Source organism: Petaurus breviceps, unplaced genomic scaffold (assembly GCF_028583685.1).
Source record: "Petaurus breviceps papuanus isolate PSGF00001 unplaced genomic scaffold, PetGlider_PUasm1.0 90779, whole genome shotgun sequence".
In the NCBI taxonomy this organism is placed as follows: domain Eukaryota; kingdom Metazoa; phylum Chordata; class Mammalia; order Diprotodontia; family Petauridae; genus Petaurus; species Petaurus breviceps.
In genome coordinates this window covers 4,508,869-4,528,690 of record NW_027187344.1, presented here as the reverse complement: position 1 = coordinate 4,528,690, position 19,822 = coordinate 4,508,869, and the positions used below count along the sequence as shown (strand labels likewise).

Here is a 19,822-nt window from a genome sequence, read left to right as displayed (position 1 = left end):
TTAATTACACTGAGTCTAATGAAGGGGATGGAAGCAGTGATCTCTTACATCCCTTTCAGCTCTAAATCTTAGGGTTTACCAACAAATCTCCAGCTGGACACCAGGCCCTGATAGACCGAGACAGCTTTCTTTCAACAACTTTCTTTTATCTTATGTATAAATGCCCAGGCTCATATAAGCTGGCACATTCATAGACACATTCCTGTGTCCCAATGTATCTGGCCACATGTGTGGCTGTCTGGAAAGGGCAGATGAGAGAGATACCATCTTTCTTTAGTCTACAGCCAGATATCAAGCCTTGTTTGAGAGAAGATTTTTAATTACCCATAAAAGTGGAGATGGTGTGGTGAAAAGGACAGGAGGCAGAAGACCTGAGTGAATCCTGTCACAGCTCTCTGAATCTGAGATCACTTCTCATTGCTGTACATTGGCTTTCCCCCTCTGTAAAATGGGAATACTTACATTCACATTACCTGGATCCAGGATGGTTAAGGAGATTGATTTGTAAACCTTAAAGTTTCATAAAAATGTGAATTATTAGTTTCTTTCTAAGATTTTCTTCCATATGATTCCTTTCCTCCCACTTGTTTCTAGCAGTTGTAACTCATAGTCACAGGCATATTTTTTTTTTTTTGGTGCCAAAATCAACCCTGGTCTGTGTTTGTTGACTCTTTGCTAAGTACTAATCATTAGAATGTTGGGAGAAGAAGTGAGAGGGCCTTTGAGGCTAGGGGATCAGGAGAAAGTAAGGAGGCTATCCTGGCTAGAGGCAATCTGTTAATAAACATTTATTAAATGCCTATTATGTGCCAGGAACTGGATGGGGGGGTTTGGGTAGATGAGAACTAAAATAAGATTGGAAAAAGAAGTAGGGACTAGATTGTGGAGCTACATAAGCTGCTGGTGACCCACCCCCAACTTACTGTACTTTGTACTTCTCTGTACATATTTTATGTATTTATATATGTACATTTTACTTATCTAATAGAATGTAAACTCCTTGAGGGCAGGAGCTTTTTAAATTTTTTTGTATTCCCACTAGCTAGGACAATGTTGGCCATATTGTAAAGTCTTAATAAATGCCTGTTGATTGATTGTAGCACATCTCTTGGTCCACTCTGCCAAAGGTACCCAAAGATTCTATAACCAACAGCATGCATTTGCAAAATACTTTCCCATTCATGATCTTATTTGAACCTCCAAACTGCCCTGTGAAGTAGGCAGAGCAAGGATGATTGCCCTGATTTGTAAAAACTGAGGCTTAAAGAGACAAAGCAAGAGGGTCTGGATGACTCCCCTGTTAGGAGGGCTGTTGAGGGGATTCTTATATGAACACAACTCGAAATAGTAGCATAGGAAAGACTAAAACCTCAAACTTCTGACTGCCAGCAAGAGTAGACAACACCCAGTCCTAGGCCAACCAAATAATCACGGCCCCCACGCTGAAGGTTCAAGGAGATTCAGTTTGCACCCTTTAAAAAAAAAATCTTTTTTTGCACACTCTGCAGAAAAATACTCAATACAGGCCACATGCACTTAGGAATGCAGATTCTCAAAACCCCTTACTTCTCATTCCACTTTCTGCTGGTGGGACCAGCCAAGGCCCTGTGGCTCAAGGAATCACAAATGCCTTTAGCAGCTCCGTGCACCCTTCCCCCTAAGTAAAATCCCAGTGTCGAGGAGCAAGACAGTATATGAAGTAGATGGGGAGCTATAAAGACGCTTTAAAAGGGGCAATAAAAGTTTTGGGTTTCAGATCGTCTTACTGAAGAGGAGAATAACAGAGACAGGAAATTTCAGTAGCAGACACGACAAAGGTCACAGTGCTCAGACTACACCTTAGACAAAAACACCATCTTAATGAAAGCAGAGAGGACTTGCTGGCCTGGGCTCAAGCGCGCTCCCATGCCAGCCTCCCACCAGCACCAGGAGGTTACAATAGACTGTTTTGTCTACGTTGCTGTAAATGTTTATAAGGCTTCCCTGCATTTGTACTGCCGGAGGTAAGCCTCGCCCTCCTCCAGAGCTCAGCTTCCACTCCCCCTCCTAGCAGGAGGCTTGCGTCATGGGGGACGGGGGTAGAGGGAAGGGAAGGGGGAAGAAGGGGGACCGAGGCAGGGCAGCTGAGGGTGGGCAGAAGTAGAGCTCACGTACACAGGTTATCCAAGTGTGACACAACTGCTTAGTGGATGTGGGGCGTGGGGGTGGGGCGAAGCTGTTGCTGGTCGTGCTGCTCTGGGAGGGGTGTGTCTGTAGAGGTGAGGGCAGAGGGTTGGGGGTGGGGTAAGGGTGGGAGTGCAGTGGAAGGAATACTGAACATTAAATTGGGGGGCTTGGATTTGAATCTCTGCTCCTTCCCTCATCACTTGTGGGATATTGGGAGAGGCCTTTTCGTGCCTCAATTAGTTGGTGTGCAAAACACTGGTGACAGACTCCATGGCCTTGAAATGATTGTCTGGGCTCTACGTCCAAGATCCTATGATTTTGTACGGAAGTTGAGGGACTTGGCCAAGGCAGGTCGGGGTGGGGGTAGATTGTGAGCGAACTGGGTACCAGGCTTCTTTCTTTGATCTCTCACACAGCCCCTGGGGCAGCAGCAGGCCGTAGACTGTGCTCCTGCTTGGTCATCTAGTCAGTGCTTCTTGACTTAAGTGTTCTCCAGGGAGTTCTGCCCTGAGCTGGGAACCATGGTAATGGGCTGCCCTAGGCAGGCCCACACAGAGCAGGAGTCAGGAACCCTGGGTCCACTACTGTGTGGCCTTGGGAGACTTAGGGTCTCTCTCTGAACTTCAGTCTCCTCATCTGTGAAATGGCCAAAACAATACTTGTAATACCTATTTCACAGAATTGTTATGAGGAGAATATTTTGCAGACCTTAAAGTACTACATGATGGTGATTTATTACTGTTGAGTCACAGATTTAGAGCTGGAAGGAATCATAGAGGCCATCTAGTCCAACTCCTTTATTTTCCAGATGAGGAAATTGAGACCCAGAGAAGTGAGGTGACTTACCCCAGGTCACATAGGTTGGACTGGGGAGGCAGGAATTATTCTTATCCATCTTTTTTTGAGGGAGTCATTTTTAAAATTGGACTGTGATTCCCCATAAGGAACTTCTGTCAGATGATTTTTCTCCCAGTGCAGATCAGCACCTCCTCCAGAACTTGTCTGTAAATTGCCTGGGGCTCTGAGAGATTAAGTGACTTGTCCTTGGTCACTAAGCCAAGATAAGTCAGAAGTGGGACTCGAACCCAGGTCTCCTTGGCTCTGAGGCCCCCCTCTCTTCACCATACCACGTTGTCATCATCATTGTTGTTATTCAGTAAACTAGAACTAAGTTTATCTTCCCAGTGGGCCCCCACGCGGGGTTATCGTGAGGCTCCATTGAGATGATGTCTATGGAAGCACTTGGTGAAAGCCCAAACCTCTGGACAAAGGGGAAGGAAGGGCCTTGGAGAGCCTGACTGAAAGAGGACTAGGTGGAGGCGTCCAGGTCCCAATGGACACCAGTGTAGATCAGCGCTGCCCTAATTGTCCATGACATATAGACCTGGCACTTCTCCCAGGCAGTCTTCATAAATCAGTTGCTCTGGCTATAGTCAATAGGCTGTTAATGTGGGATGTTATGAGCTTTGCAGACCTCTCCGCCTCCCTCCTCAGGAGCGTCCTTCTTTGCCTCTGATTTTCCATGAGCTGCCAGGGAGCTGGGAGGCCTGGGAGAGAGTTAGCTGGAGACAAAGTGCTCAGTGTTCCAGCCAAGCCAGGAGGAGGCAGGGGGGAGGGAGAGGGGGCTGGATGGCCTTAGGAGATGTTCTCACCTGCCTGCGGTCTCCTGCTGGTTTCATTGCCCCCACCTAACCCCCATGGTCTGTCCTTCTTACAGCTCTTGGAAAGCCTACCTGTCCTTGGTCCCTATCACCTTTCTGCCTCGGGGCATGTGTGAGCTAGCTTAGTTGTTTTTGTATGCTTCTGTGTCTTTTGCCTCCCACGTTAGACTATAAGGTCCAGGAGGGGAGGGATGCTATTTTATTAGGATCTTAGGAACAGAGACAGCGCTGGAGGGGGACTTCAGAGGCCGTGTAGTTCAACCTCCTTATTTTACAGATGAGGAAACTGAGGCCCAGAGAGCTTAAGTGATTGCTTAAGGAGTAAGACCTGCGATTCATAACCAGGTCTTCTGACTCCTCTGTGATCACTTAACCCCATTTGGGACTCTGTTTCCTTATCTGTAAAATAAGACAGTGGGTCTCAGAGTTTTCTCCAATAGTCCATGCATTTAGCCTCCTTCCTGCCCTGAGAGCCCACCTTCTGGAGATATCACAAAGAGCTCACAAATCCCAGGACAGTCCCCTCCCAAGAAGTCCTCCTTGTGTACCTGTGTCTTGAGTATTTTCTTGGCCTGGGGGGAAAGGGAGGAGGTCAGAGGTTGTTACTGCCTGCCTGAACATCAGCTTCCAGGATGGAGCACACCTTTGGAAACCATCCCCCCAATGTCCCCATTCCCTCCCCTGGGGAGCCAGGGAATGCTGAATCTTGGTCCCCTTAAGAAACACAGGGTAAATTCTCTACCAGGATTTTTACTTGCTAGGTAATTGTCTCTATTTTTCCTTAACCTGGAGGCTGTGAGAGATAAACTCAGATGGCCCATATGCTCTTTGCGGGGAAGTCAACCATATATAGGGAGTTCTGAATATTTTCCTCTTTACCTTGTAAAGGACAGGACACAGGAAGACAAGAAGAAGGGTTTGGGATGGTCAATAAAAAGGACCAAAGGAGTGGAGATGAGGTATGGATGAATCTGAGCTAAAAAAGATACAGATTGAGTGCAGAGGTGGTTGCTGTCTATAAACTTGGGAAGGGGTAGGAGAGGAAGGATATTGACCATTGTCAGTTCCTAATCCTACTGCCTTAAGAGAGGTGTGCTGAAGATCAGAACACAGACTGTCCTTGGGGGAAGAAACGGTTTCTCAGGAGAGGAGATAGGTTTCAAAGATTTTAAAAGGAGGTTTCAAAAGGTTAGATTAGACATTTCCTTGTATAATAGAGTCCTAGGGGGCAGTTGGGGGCAGGAGAGGGTTTGTAAATGTCTCCAAACCTGGGAGGATTATGTCAGAGAGAGATGTGATAGCGTTTCCAAATTACCTATGGTAGGATCCTGGGCTATGGGATTGTGGAGTTGGGAAGAGGGGGAATGCTATTAAGCTGATAATTCTGTTATGCAGAAGGAGCCATTCAGATATGGAGCCATGCTTGCTAAAAGAGGTAAGGGGGTGCTTGACTGTGCAGCCCCCCAGTTATTTCCAAGAGAAAGAATTATTTGGAAGAACTCAGAGACTTTTCAGTATTCACTGCCCATCCATTAGAGAGCTATGGGAAATGATCTGGGCATGGGCAAAGGGAACGAGGACTGTAGCTTCCAAATGAGTTGGACCCCAGGAGGGTGTCCTTGGTGCCCAGACACTTTCGTCATTAAACCACCCACCTCAGTGGATCTGGGAAAGGGATACTTGTCAACCCTAGGCTGGACACTAGGTATGGTGAGTTGGCATTGGGCTCTTGCAATCTTGGGAAAGAGCCTATGGCCTCCAACAGAGTTAGAGTGAAATAAATAAAATCATTTTGCTTCTACATCAATTCAGTCTGGAATTTCTCTCCTAGAAGCAGGGAACTCAGAGCTCATGGAACTCAGCTGGAGGAAAGGACAGGGGCCAAGGGGTGGGGTTTAGGGTCAGGAGGTAGTTGCTGGAATTGACCAACCTGGTATTCCAGTAGTGGCACTCCCTATTTGACTGTCCCCCTCCCCTCCCAAAGGGCTCATTCAGAGACCATGGGTGCAGAAATAGATATCTCACCAGAACCCATGGGAAAAGAGATGTCTAAATCACAGAAATTGAAGTTGACTTTCAAAAGGAAAAGAATTGTAACTAAGGATAGTTGGTAGACTCTTCTTTGGTAGGAAAAGTCTTGTTTGCCTAGGATGATTTGGGTTCAGTCCTTCGCAGAGGCAGAGGGTCTTGATTGTATCTGGAAAGCCAATTCTTGGGTACTATGGTTTTTAAAGATGAAAGCCTTAGAAGGAAAAGGGAAAAGCAATAGTTTTTCCCCATGGTGCCTATGGCAGTGGTGGACCTACATTGACATTTTAAATACTTCTTGGTTTAACTTGACCTGAGAGAAGAAAATATTATATAGGGGAACATAGTCAAATAGAGGTCTGGGGAGAGTGAGGGGAAACACAGTCAGAAGGGGACAGTCAGATGCAAGCACAGCAGAGTGTAGAACAGTCCAATTTGGCAGGAGTCCCAGCATTCCCAGCTTTCTTGTTCACCTTGGGCAGCAGTAAGACAAAGGACATGGCTAGTGAACAGTGGTAGAAGCTGTGAACATAGGTGTGATCCCATTCCTTTGTAGACCGGGAAAGAGAGAGGGAGGGAAAGAGAAAAAGAGAGTCAGTCAGTTGCCTCAGCCTTAGAAAGCTCAACTTGGCATTTAAAGAATTCCTTAATTCGTCCCTATTTTTCCCATCTAGCCATCTTTTATCATTCATAATTTCCCACCTCCACATTTTTGCTCATGCATTTTTACAGCTTGGAACACTTCCTCATAGCCATCTTTCACTCTCTTCTTGTGTTACAACTTCCCCTATATAATAACTTCACATTCTTCCCTCTGTATACTCCCTGTGTGACCTCTAGCATTCTGGAATTTAGTTTCTTGTCTTATAAAATATGGACAACTAGGTGGCACTGTGGATAAAGTGCCAGGCCCAGAGTTAGAAAGACTCCTTTTCCTGAGTTCAAATCCATCTTCAGATACTTCCTAGCTGTGTGTTCCTGGGCAAGTCACCTAACCCTGTTTGCCTCAGTTCCTCATATGTAAAATGAGCTGGAGAAAGAAACTCCAAATGGGGTCATGAAGAGTTGGCCATGACTGAACAACAATCTGCAAAATGAAGGAATTGCCTGAATGACCTATTAATTCCTTTCCAGTACTAAATCTAAGATCTACTGATATTAAGATAACTTCCTCATCCTTCTGTCATATTCTTCCTACAAAAATGTTATTATTCCAGTCGCCAGTGATCCCCTCTTCGCTGAGTCCTATGGCATTAATTATACTCATTGTCTACATATTAAACATTAATCACCCAATGCCTTTATGACATTACAAGTAGTGCTTTTATGTACTATTGAATACCATATGTAACAACTCACTTGCTATTAATAACCAATGATGATTAATTGTTATTAATTATCACTAATCTTGTACATCAGATGAAGCATAAAACAGAGCAATGAAGGCTTGTCAAAAGTGTTGGCCACAGTCAAGGAGGTTATCCAATACAAGATCTGAGTCAGGGATTCCTTAGAGAAAAAGGTCTTTCAGGTGACCCTGTATACATATGAAAACGTGCTTATTGCCTCAAGCCCTGAAACATTACAGAGTCTTCTGAAAGAGGTCCGTAACCACTCAAAAGAGTCTGGCCTAACTATGTTCACTGGAAAAACCAAATGGATGAACAATGTTTATGTCGAGATTATGTATCTTTGACAGACACTGCCAATGGACAATGAACAGGTCCCAAAATTGAACAGGAGGTGGGGAGAGCGGACTGAGTTGTCTTTGAGAAATGACAAAGTACTTTTGGTGACTCCAAGTTTTCCCTCGTTATGTTATGTCAGTAAGTCATGAAACAATTGGGGATCAACTAAAGAGTGTAAGAGAGGCACACGGCAGGTGTTAACAGGTTGGGGTATAATACAGACAAGGAACTATGTGGGAGAGTGGTGAAAAAAGATGTCGTAGGAAAAAAAGTGTGATTGAAAAGGCAGGTAAGTTGATGAAGGGATAACTGATGGACGAGTCATGCATTCTGCTTGTATTCTCAGACAGGACACCTTGAGAAAGGCATCCAGCATGTTTGTTGGTCTTTTGGTTAGGACAGGAGTTAGAACTGCACAAGATGAGTGACCATGGACACAACATGACTGGCATCATTGGAGGGAATACTGATATTAGAAGATCATGACCCATTTGCATAGAGAGGTTAACCTGATGGGCTAAGGAGGCACTGAAAGTGTTTTTAATCCCCATTTTATGGATGTGGAAACTGAAGATCAAAGAAGTTCATTTTCACAGACGCACCCACTCACTCATGCACACTTTATCTATACTTATATCCATCTTGGATAAACTGGGGAGATAGATGGACAATGAGTCAAGTTCAGAACTGTGTAGAAGGTGAGGACATAGGGTAGGATCACATTTGGAAAACTGTTCAGCACTTTCACTGTTCCCTGCTGCAGAAGTCTGTGTCTTGAACCCCAATATTCTCCCCATGATGCAAAAGAGCTGCAAAACTGTGAACCATTGTGCTCTTAGAATTGTTCAAACTATGGATCCCTCTGAGAGCAATGGAATGATGGATGCTGGGTATGAATGCCTGCATCCCATTACTAACATTTTAAAGTACTAGTAATTTAAAACTGCACTAAGACTTTGGGGAGAGCTCGAATTAAAAGGAGAACATGATTGGATCATAAACACACCCAGAACTGGAAGAGACCTTAGGAGTCTAGTTTAACCCCTTCATTTTACAAAAGAGGAAACTGAGTCCTAGAGCCGTTGAAGGGACTTGCTGAAAATCACAGAAGTAGTAAGGGGGCATAGTAAGGAATCAAATGAAGGTGGCCTCTATTGAAGCAAGTGAACCCTCTATGGAGGAATTATGGAAAGCTATGAGCAAAATCCTACTGGATGAGAAGGCTTGGATGGATTTGGATTCTCTGCCACTGGAGGAAATATTCACCCCAGTGGAATCTCAGATTCATCCAAGTCTGTTAGACTTAACCTTCTGAAGGGAAGAGCTTGGAAGAGGACTTTGAGACAAGTCTAGAGAAGGTAAGTGACTTTCCCAAGTTGACATGGGCTAGTTAGTGGCATAGTTTGGACCAGGATCCAAGGCTTGTGACTCTCAGGTTAATGCTCTTTCAATCCCAGTGTGATATCTGGTCTCCCTAGGATTATGGGTTACCTGAGGACAGTGGCCAATGACTGCTACCTCTCTGCATTTCCCCCATGGACCCTTGCACAGAAAGGGGCCTTACCTCAAAAAAGAAACGCAGCATCAGGGCTAACGCTCCAAAACAGAAACCAGGGCCTATCTGTTGGGTGTACACACTCTTGTCCGGGTACAGACCCTTCTTCTCTTTCATCTTTTGCAGCTGGAGAGGAAACACAAAAGTCAGTGAAGAAACTCTGGGTGGCCTGACTCAAAACTCATCCCTTCTGGGAAGACTGTGCAATAGAGTCACTTTGCCAGACTCAACAAATACCACCTTGATGTGCCCCAAGGGGACAGCAGCCATCAGTTAAATAATAAACAAACCATTAGGTGAAAGAACAGACTTCTTTCAACTCTGACTCCAATCTTCTCACTCCTTTGTTCTGTAGCCCCCTGCTATATTTAGATTAGGTAATAATAAATCACATTTATATAATGTTTTTGTAATTTGCAAAGTGCTTTCTCTGAAATTATACTGTGAGGTAGGTAGTGCATGTATTATTTTTCCCATTTTAGAGATGAGCAAACCAAGGCCCAGAAAGACTAAAGGACTTGCCCAAAGTCACACTGGTACTAAGTTTTAGAGCTGAGATTCAAGCCCAGGTCTCCTGACTCCCAGTCCAATGTTCTTATTTCTAATGTTTCCAGAGTTTTCTTTCTGAGGGAGTTAGAGCAGTTTATTGTTCCAATTTAACAGATGGGGAAACGATCCCTCAGAGAAATTGCCTAGCCTCACTCAGTTAATACTTCTGTTCTTCCTTGCTGATATACTGTTAGTGTTAACTTCATGTCCTCCAGCTTTCAGGTGCCCTGAGGACAGTGGACAGAGTTCTTACTTGCTTTCACATCTCTTCACTGCATCTAATGATGTGCGCGTGGGCCAGGTGGGCAGGGAACTAGTTGCTTGTTTATAAATATGGGACCCAGGAGAGATGGAGGCAAGTGAAATACTTCCTTATCTAAGTCAGGAAAATGAGTTCTGTCTGCACTTCCATTAAAAAAAAAAAGTAACAGACAACACAACAACTTTTGTCTTTTTCTGAGGAAGTGAGGTGTAGTGGTTAGGGTCAGGGGACTCAGGTTTGAATCTCACTTTTACTAGTTATTGATCCTGGGCAGAGAGTCCTTCTGGGTCTTACATTCCTTCCATGTAAAATGAATATAATAAGAGTCCCTAGTGCAAAGTTGTGATGATTAATGATAATGATAATTAATGTTTATATAGAGTTTACTATGTTCCAGGCACTGTGCTAAGAATTTTTCAATTATTATCTTATTTGATCTAACAATAGCTCTGGGAGGTAGGTGCTCTTATTATCCCCATTTTACGGATGAGAAAACTGAGGCAAGCAGGTGTTACATGACTCCTCCAGGTTTATACTCCTAGTAAGTGTCTGAGGTCGTACCCGAACTCAGGTTTATAAGGATTAAAAGTCAGAATTAAGAGGAGATAACATATGCCATACTTTTCAAACCTTAAAGTGCTATATGAGTGTTAGCCATTATTTTTATTATCATCATCATCACCATCATCATCATCAAAGTGTATGGGATAAAGTTTATGTAAAGTGCTAGGCAGGCCTAAAATCACCATATAAATATAAGAACTATTTTAGTGCCATGTAAATGTGAGAACTAAGCCTTTTCCATTTGGATCTACAAATGGGGAACCCCAAAGAGAACAAAGAAGAAGCTGGCCTCCTGACAGCCTCCTGGGAGGCAGCCTTCTCTATGAGGCAATAGGTCAGAAGTCAATTTGGAATCTCTCAGTGAAAGAATTGTAAAGTCACAATCACAGAAATCTAAAATCCTAGTCACAGAATTTTAGAACACTGGAACTCTAGAATCCTGGGGCAGGAAAGAAACTTCTAGAATAATCAGTTTTTGGTTCCTGCATTCAGATAGGTGGCTGTCTAAACCTCTAGGGTAGCTCTGGTCCCAGGGTGGGGAGCAGAATCACTGCTTGGAAAAGGGATTAGGCTGATTCAGATCAGCTTCAGAGGGCAAGGCAGCAGTGGGTGGAAGCAGAGATACAAACTCTGACTCCATCTAAGGAAAAGCTTCCTAACAATTAAGGCTGTCCAAAAGTGGGCTGTCTGGGCCGTCTGTGGAGGACTTCAGGCTGGGGCTAGATCACTCTTTGTCTGGGATATGTTGGAGTAGGGATTCTTGTTCTGATACACTTTTGGCTAGACAACCTCTGGAGTCCCTTCCAAGCTGTCAATTTTGTGATCCTTTGGTTCATCTGAATGCTTTCTATCTAGTGACTGAGACTCCATAACTTCCCTTGGTTACTCACTCTTTTTTGTCTTTATGATCAGATTCTGGTTTGGAGAGCATAGAATATTCTTACCATTTTTCCCATGGCCTTAGAGGCAAGTAGAAGAGCTTAAAACTCACCAGTCTTAGTTTATGCCTTCCTTTCCATCTAATATAAGTTCAACTCCCCCCCACCCCACTTTTGGAGCCCAGGGTCACACAGCCAGTAAGTGTCTGAGGCTATATTTTAGTTCAGGTCCTCCTGACATCATAGCAGGTGCTCTGTCCACTATGCCACCTAGCTGCCCTTTCCCCTGTTTTTTTTAGAGGGGGGAAGGCAGGGCAGTTGGGGTTAAGTGACTTGCCCAAGGTCACACAGCTTGTAAGTGTGTCAAGTGTCTCAGGCTGGATTTGACTCCAGGGCTGGTGCTCTATTCACTGTACCATTTAGCTGCCCCTTCCCTGGTTTTTAATGGCCAATATATCAAATAATCAAATGCCAAAATCATTCCCCAACACTTTTCTTTATGTGAACCAAGTTCTGTGATTCTATACAATGTATATCCCTTTCTGTTCTTCCATAATGACCTACTTAAATGTTCTAGTTATTGTAATTGATGACATGGGCTGTCTCTTATGCTTGGAGTGTACTTCCTTCTCAACCCTGCCTCTTCAGGACCTTTCTCTCCTTTCAAGGCCCCTCTCAGGTGGCACCTTCTTCATAAAATTCTTCCCTGACCTTTACTGTCCGCCAGCCCCTCAACCTCCCAGCAGACTGTAAGTTCCTTGAGGGCAGGCATTTCTTTTCCATCTTTGTATCCCTACTACTATCTAACCTAGTGTCTTTGCACATAGAAAACCGTCAATGAATGCTAGTTGAATTGTGTATACTGGAAACCCCTCAAGCCACCCCAAAATCTTGTCTAATTGAATTGAGCAAAGGGATTGGTTTGTGCTCTGCCTCCTCTCTTCATTCCTGTCCATCCTCCAATAGATAGATGAGTGAGAAGTGGGATGGATTGAACATGGACAGCTCAAATGTCACCTCCTTTGGGAAGCTGTCACTGATCACTCCATCCCACACTGACTGCAGGTGGAATTCTGGAAGAACTTGATTCTATACCCCTCATTTAGCATGCTTTCTCCTTCTTCGGCCTGGAGCTGGGGGATTAGGAGATGACGTGAGTTCCAGTCTCTGCTTTATAAACACTGCTCAGAGTTATCTTGTGACACCCTCTGTGGGCCTTAGTTTGCTCATCTGTAAAATGAAAAAGTTGGACTGGATAAGCTCTAAGTTCCCTTCGCCCTCAGACATTCTGAGAGCTAACTGACTTTTCTATGTGTGATAATAACTTTTAGATAAATGCTTTAAAGTTTATAAAGCACTTTACGTGCACTTCCTCATTTGAGCCTTGCAACAATTCTGTGAGTTAGTATTATTAACTCCTTTTTATAGATGAGAAAACCAAGATTCAAAAAAGTTAAGTGATTTGCACAGGGTCACACAGTTAAGTGTCAGAGATGGGATTGGAACCCAAGCCTTCCTGACATTGAGTCTAACACACAGCTCTCTTCATATTATGTCTTGCCCATCAAAGGTGCTCTGGAGATATCTGCTGGTAGATTGAAAGACAGCTAAGGGGGTGGCTAGGTGGCACAGTGAATACAGCTCCAGCCCTGGAATCAGGAGGACCTGAGTTCAAATCCGGCCTCAGACACTTAACACAAAACTAGCCATGTGACCTTGGGCAAGTCACTCAACCCCAATTGCTCTGAAAAAAAAAGACAGCTGGAAAGATAAGAGAAGCAAGCAGTCTGGGAACTACCCTATTCATTCATTTATGAGAAGTTAAGAAGCATCTACTAAGCTCTCAATGGAGGGCATTATGCTGAATACTGTAATAGATTCTGGTGGAGAGACTAAATTTAGATAAACTGATCCCTTCCTTCGTGGGGTTATGGTGAGTATAGTAAGCATAACCTACATAGCAATATGCACAGAGTAGGAGATAAGTACGCGGAGAGGTATAGAACAAGTGTAATTATTATGTGTGGTCTGAAGGGGAAAGTCGTGACCCACAGCAGTATTAGGGAAGGCTTGGTGTAAGTGCTGACTCTTTTTTTTTAAGCAACTGGGGTTAAGTAACTTGCTCAAGGTTACACAGCCAGGTGTTTCTGGGTGGATGCTAAGTGTCTGAGCCCGGATTCGATCCCCAGGTCATCCCAACACTGGGGCTGGTGCTCTTACTCGCTGTGCTACCTGGCCGCCCCTTAAGTGCTGACTTTTAAGAAGGATTGGAAAGGACGTGTAGGAATTCAAAAGGGGAAGAAAAATGGGAGGGATGGCATCCCAGGCAGAAGTCACAATGTGAGCAAAGACTCAGAGGTAGAAAAAGACAAGGGGGGAGAGGTAAAGAAAGTAATCTGGTTGGATTGGAGTAAAGAACTCGTGGGCTAGTGTGAGATAAAAGAAGATTGCAAAGACTGGAACCTGGTATTAGATTGTAGAGGGTCTTAAATGTCAGCAAAGGAGTTTGAATTTTACTTGGGAATCACAAAGGGAGCCACAGAAGAATCCTGAGCAGAATAAGAAAGAATGTTTTGGCAATGGTAATGTTGGTGCATTGGAGAGGGAAGAAGGCTTAGAAGGAGGTTAGAAGGCAGTAGGCCAGGTAGATGGTACAGGGCAGGCCTAAACAAGGAAGGTGGCGATGAGAACAAAGGAGAGGAGACGGAGGTGACACATGTCCCAGGCAGGCCTTGGAATGGACAGACCTTGGTAATACTGGATATGGGAAATAAGGGACAGAGAAGGGTAAATGATAACCCCAAGGTTACAACAAATATGGGACACTGGGCCTGCCAAGGGAAACCGTGACGTTAGAAGAATAAACATGTTGAGGGGGACAGATAATTACCTGTGTCCAACATGTTGATTTGGAGATGTAGGAAGGACCAGATGGCAGCATGGTGAAATGAAGGTGAGACAAATAAATAAATTTAAATAAAGAAAATAAAGCATGGTGAAATAAACATTGGTGAAATAAAGAATGAGCTAACTGAGAAAGACAGAGATCTAGGGTGTGTGGCTAGGACATGGTCCAGTGGTGAGAGTATCAGACTACCCATGTGAACTGGTTAGTACAAGCCATTATGCCCTTTTGAGCATCCGTGTCCATCTGTAAGATAAAGGGTTGAGGTGACTAGGTGGTCCAGTGAATAGAGCACCTGCCCTGGAGTCAGAAGGACCTGAGTTCAAATCTAGCCTCAGACACTTGACATACTAGTCGTGTGACCTTGGGCAAGTCACTTAACCCCAATTGCCCTGCCTTCCCTCCAAAAAGAAAAAAAAAAATATATATATATATATATATGGGTTTACTTGACCTCTAAGGCCCTGTGCAGCTCTAGACCCACGATCCTGTGAATTCCTGGGCTCAGTGTAACTCTCCAGTTGCCTTCTTTATTCTTAGTCTTAGTTCCCCTAGGTGGTGTCCATACTGCTGGTTGTCTCTTCACCCTCTGAGAGGGGCAGAAAGGGAAGCAGAAAACCTTTTACTTGCAAAGGACCTTAACTTAATAATAAAATTGGATATTTATACAGCATTTTGGGGTTTACAAAATATTTTATGTATATTATCTCATTTGATTTTCAAAATAACCTTTCGAAATAAGTGGTTATTATCCCCTTTTTACAGATGAAACAACTCAGGCTGAGAAAGGTTGTGAGTTTCTTGGTTCACTAGTTATTAAGCATCAGGGGCAAGATTTAAACCCAGGTTCTCCTTAGTCTAAATTCAGTCCACTTTCCATTAGTCCATGCTGTCCTTCAGTAATTGTCATCTAACCTATTCCGGTGGTGCTTGCTGGTTCCAAGCCTTTAGCAACTGGAGGAATGGCCTTTAGAGAACAGTTAAGCCCTGAGGGTTTGGTGTACTTACTCTAGAAACCAGCTCCCCTCCCAGACAGCCTTAGATTGAATTCCCTCCTAAATGGGCTAGAAGGTGCTATTTAAATTAGGAATGTGGCCAACTTGCTTTGGCCTTCCCCCAAAGGGAACAGCTAGGTGGTATAGTTGGATAGAGCACTAGGTCTGGAGCTGGAGTCAGGAAGAGGTCACAGAGCTAGTGTCAGGTCATGCCTCAGTTTCCTCAATAGTGAAATGGGAATAAAAGCACCTATCATGCAAGATTGCTATGGTGATCAGATGAGATAATATTTTTAAAGCACTTAGCACAGTGCCTGGCACATAGGCACTTTATAAATGCATATCCCTTTCTCTCCCTCCCTTCCCCCCTTTTTTCTTATTGCTGAGTCCCCTTGCCCAAGGAGAGGAAAGTCTGTGTGGTATTCCACTCAGGCTTTAATGAGTAAATACTGTTCTACCTAATTATAATTCAGAAGCAGATTCATACCAAGCCTCTCTGAGGATAATTACCCAATGTCTAGCTGGGGGAGTGAGGAGGGAAATCCACCCGGACTGAATCAGGAGAGAATTATCCCATTTCCGGCTTGGGGTGAGCTGTTTTTATCATAAACAGAGACTTGGAATTCAGTGATTATCTCTGGAAGCCAGCATTGTTTATGCATTCCAGAATGTTAATTAATAAGGCATGCTATTGCATCACCCCAACAAGTCTCTCCTCCCCAAGGCAGGAAACTTACAGGCACTACCTTGGGTCACCCCAAATAACATCAATTCAAATTACTAAACTAGATCAAGAAAGAATAACCTCTTCCCCAATCCTCCTCCTCTGGAAGAGCATTTGAAAAAGTCAAGATGTTTGAATTCAAGGTCTGGCTTTGCCACTGGATAGCCGTGCGATTTTCTGCAAGTAGCTCCATCTCTCTGTGCCTTATTGTCCAAATAGGGAAAAGAAATCCTGACACCTTTTACTGCACGAGAGATAAAGTAGACAAATTTATTTTTGAACACCCACCACCTACACTTCACTCTCTTACCCCAGATCCTTGATTTGAGTCATCTCTGTTGTTTACGATCCATCCTTCTGACTTACCTTCCCCTAGCCCTCCTCTCAACACCCTGAGCTCAAGCTTCCCCTGTGCTAAAACACCTAAGATGAATTCATTCTTTGAGATACGCCCACACCTTTGAGTCGAGGACTAAGGTGGAAAGTGGACTCAGAAAGAGCAATGAAATCGTTGGACTTAAAGAGAAGTTGTAACTACAATACCAGACATAGCTACAGCCAGTGTCAGTCAGGAAAAGAAAGAATCAGCATTGAAAGCCAGAGGCATAGGTCAAAGGAATCTTAGGACACTGTCACTGAAAAGGACCTTGGAATTAACATAGAAAGTCAGAGTTGGAAGGGACCTTAGAACACTCAGTATTAGAACTGGAAGGGACTTTGAAACACAGAATGTCAGAGCTGAAAGAGATGTTGGAACACAGGATGGCAGAACTAGAAGAGATTCTAGAACACAGAATGTCAGACACTTTCAACTAACATTTCAGAAAGGAGAAAACTGAGGGCCTGAGGTTGAGACTCCTCAAAGTCAGACTGCTATTGTGTCCAGAGTGTAATAGCCCAGGGTTTCTTCCACAACTACCTCTCAGGAAGACCCAGTTATTAGGACTTTTCAGAACAAGAAGGCAACTCAGAAAACTGAGATAAAACTAGCTGAAATTTCAGTTCTCTTTCTGGTAAGGAAACTCAGACAATCACCTGGGAGACCCAGATGTGGGTCATCACATTGCTTTGTTCTTAACAGATGAGGACCTACAACTGGCCTCCAAAGCCTGACACTTTCCAAATTAGCTGCTCCCTCTGTCAGTACTTCAAGATGCCCCCGTATGATAGAAAAAACATAGACTCGATTACACAAAAATGTCAGAATAGGAAGGAACCTCAGAAATCATCTATTCCAAAATTTTCATTTTATAGATGGGGAAACTGAAGTCATGAGAAGGGCAGGCTCGAGGTCACAGAACTAGACAAATAGAGTTGTAATGATAACAGCTAGTATTTATGTAGCACCTTAAGGTATACAAGATGGTTTACAAATATTATCTCATTTTATCTTTTTTGATCACACCCACTTTTTTTTTTTAAAGCAATTGGGATTAAGTAACTTGCTCAAGGTTACACGGCCAGTTATTTCTGGGTGTGGTGCTAAGTATCTGAGCCCAGATTTGATCCCCAGGTCATCCCGACACTGGGGCCGGTGCTGAGCCACCTGGCCACCCCTAAGCAATTGGGGTTAAGTAACTTGCTCAAGGTTACACGGCCAGGTGTTTCTGGGTGGGTGCTAAGTGTCTGAGCCTGGATTCAATCCACATGTCATCCCGACACTGGAGCCGGTGTTCTTACTCACTGTGCTACCTGGCCACCCCCATCACTCACCCACTTTGCTGTAATGATGAGGACAGCTGTGCCAATAGGTCCCGAGTACACCCCATAGCCCCATCGGTCTTGGTAGATCCTTACGGCAATGGTCAACACACCAAACATCACAAAGGTCGACCTTTTGGGTTCATCAAATTCTGCCAGGGCTGGAAAGGGAGGGAAGGGAACAGAAATCAAAGTTTAGAGTTCATCTGAACTCAAAGGAGACTTCTAATGTCATCATTTATCAGAGCTGGAAGGGATATTAGAACATAGAAAGCACTGGAAGAGCTCTTAGAACATGGAATGTCAGAGTTGGAATGGGCCTTAGAACATGGTATGTTATAACTAGAAGGGACCTTAGGACATAAACTATCAAAGCTGGAAGAGATTTTAGAACATAGAAGGTCAGAGCTAGAAAAGACCTCAGAACATATGATATTAGAGATGGAAAGAACCTTGGAATATAGAAGATTGGAGCTAGCAGTGACCTTAGGACACAGCATGTCAGGAGTAGAAGGGACCTTAGAACACGGAATGTCAGAGCTGGAGTGGACCTTATAATAGATATAGAGGTGGAGATGACCCTGAAACACAGAATATTAGAGCTGGAAGGACCATCAGACATTTACTTATTTATTATCTATCTATCTTTTGTATGAGCAATGGACCCCTACCTTGAAATCTCAGCTGGAATAGAATCAGCACCAGGTGCTTTACCACATGAAAGGAACCTAATGGCATTCAAAACCTCTTCTTCAGTTGGAGCTTCAACTAGGGAGGGATTGACTTCAACCTGAGGCAAATGGTCAATGGCTTCAGCATTGATTGATGATGGTCTGTTGAGAATACTATAGAAATGTTCAGCCCATCTCTCTAGGATCATGTCCTTATCACTAATCAATATGGTTCTGTCAGTAGTTGTGATGTACCATAGGTCTTTGACCCATAAATAACCTTCATAGCATCATAAAGGTGCTTTGGATTGGGGTGGCCAGGTAGCACAGCGAGTAAGAGCACTGGCTCCAGTGTTGGGATGACCTGGAGATTGAATCCCGGGCTCAGACACTTAGCACCCACCCAGAGACACCTGGCCATGTAACCTTGAGCAAGTTACTTAACCCCAATTGCTTAAAAAAAAGTGTTTTGGATTGTTACTAACATAAAACATAAAACTGAATTTCATCTGCCTTCTTATTGACCCAGGAATCCTGCATCTTTCTAAGCTTTGCTTGTACTTTACTTTTGATGGAATTAAATGCTGCCTTCTTAGAGATGGATGAGCTATCCTGCTGGTAAATCCTGTGGAGTTCTTGTTTTTCATTTAGTAGCTTCTGAATTTCCCTATCATTTTCACATCAAACCAATCTTAGTGTTTGCTAGTGTTCTGACCCAGATGAGTAAATGCAGTGCTATGCACTAACTCTCTGAAAGCTGCCCACTCCTTTTCTTCCAGGTTATATGGCAAGAGGAGGTTATCCCTGAGGAGTTCAAGGATGCCTCCATTATCCATCTCTATAAAGGTAAAGGAAATAGATTGTACTGCAACAATCACAGGGGGCTCTCTCTCTCTTAGTCATTGCTGGCAAGATTCTTGCAAGAGTCCTCCTTAATAGACAGATCCTTCACCTGGAAGATGGTTATCTACCTGAGAGCCAGTGTGGCTTCAAAAAGGGCTGAGGAACAGTTGATATGATGTTTGCTGCCCAACAGCTCCAGGAAAAATGCCAGGAGCCGAACAGAGGTCTGTACACAACGTTTGTAGATATGACCTACATATGGCCTTTGATAGTTAGTTGTGAGGGCTTATGGAAAATTATGTCAAAATTTGGTTGCCTGGAAAAGTTCATCAGCATTGTACACCAATTTCATGATGTCATGCTTGCCCAGGTTCTAGAAAATGGGCAATGCTCTCATGCCTTCCTAGTCACCAATGGAGTGAAACAAGACTGTGTGCTTGCTCCTATCTATCTATCCATCCATCCATCTATCTATCTATCTATCTATCTATCTATCTATCTATCTATCTATCTATCTATCTATCATCTATCTATCTATCCGTCTATCCATCCATCCATCCATCCATCCATCTATCTATCTATCTTTCTATCTATCTATCTATCTATCTATCTATCTATCTATCTATCTATCT

The 19,822-nt window shown here is 43.8% G+C and overlaps 1 protein-coding gene across 1 annotated transcript in view; it reads right to left on the bottom strand.

Annotated features, from left to right (window-relative positions):
* Positions 1-4,574: 4,574 nt before the first annotated feature.
* Positions 4,575-19,822, bottom strand: part of MYMK (myomaker, myoblast fusion factor) — a 20,460-nt gene continuing 5,212 nt past the window's right edge. The window contains exons 3-5 of the mRNA XM_069069246.1: positions 17,689-17,837; positions 9,108-9,224; positions 4,575-6,403 (exon numbers count right to left, since the gene is read on the bottom strand). Coding sequence (XP_068925347.1) covers positions 6,254-6,403; positions 9,108-9,224; positions 17,689-17,837 — 416 coding nt within the window. The 3' untranslated portion in view covers positions 4,575-6,253. The remainder of the gene's footprint in view (positions 6,404-9,107; positions 9,225-17,688; positions 17,838-19,822) is intronic.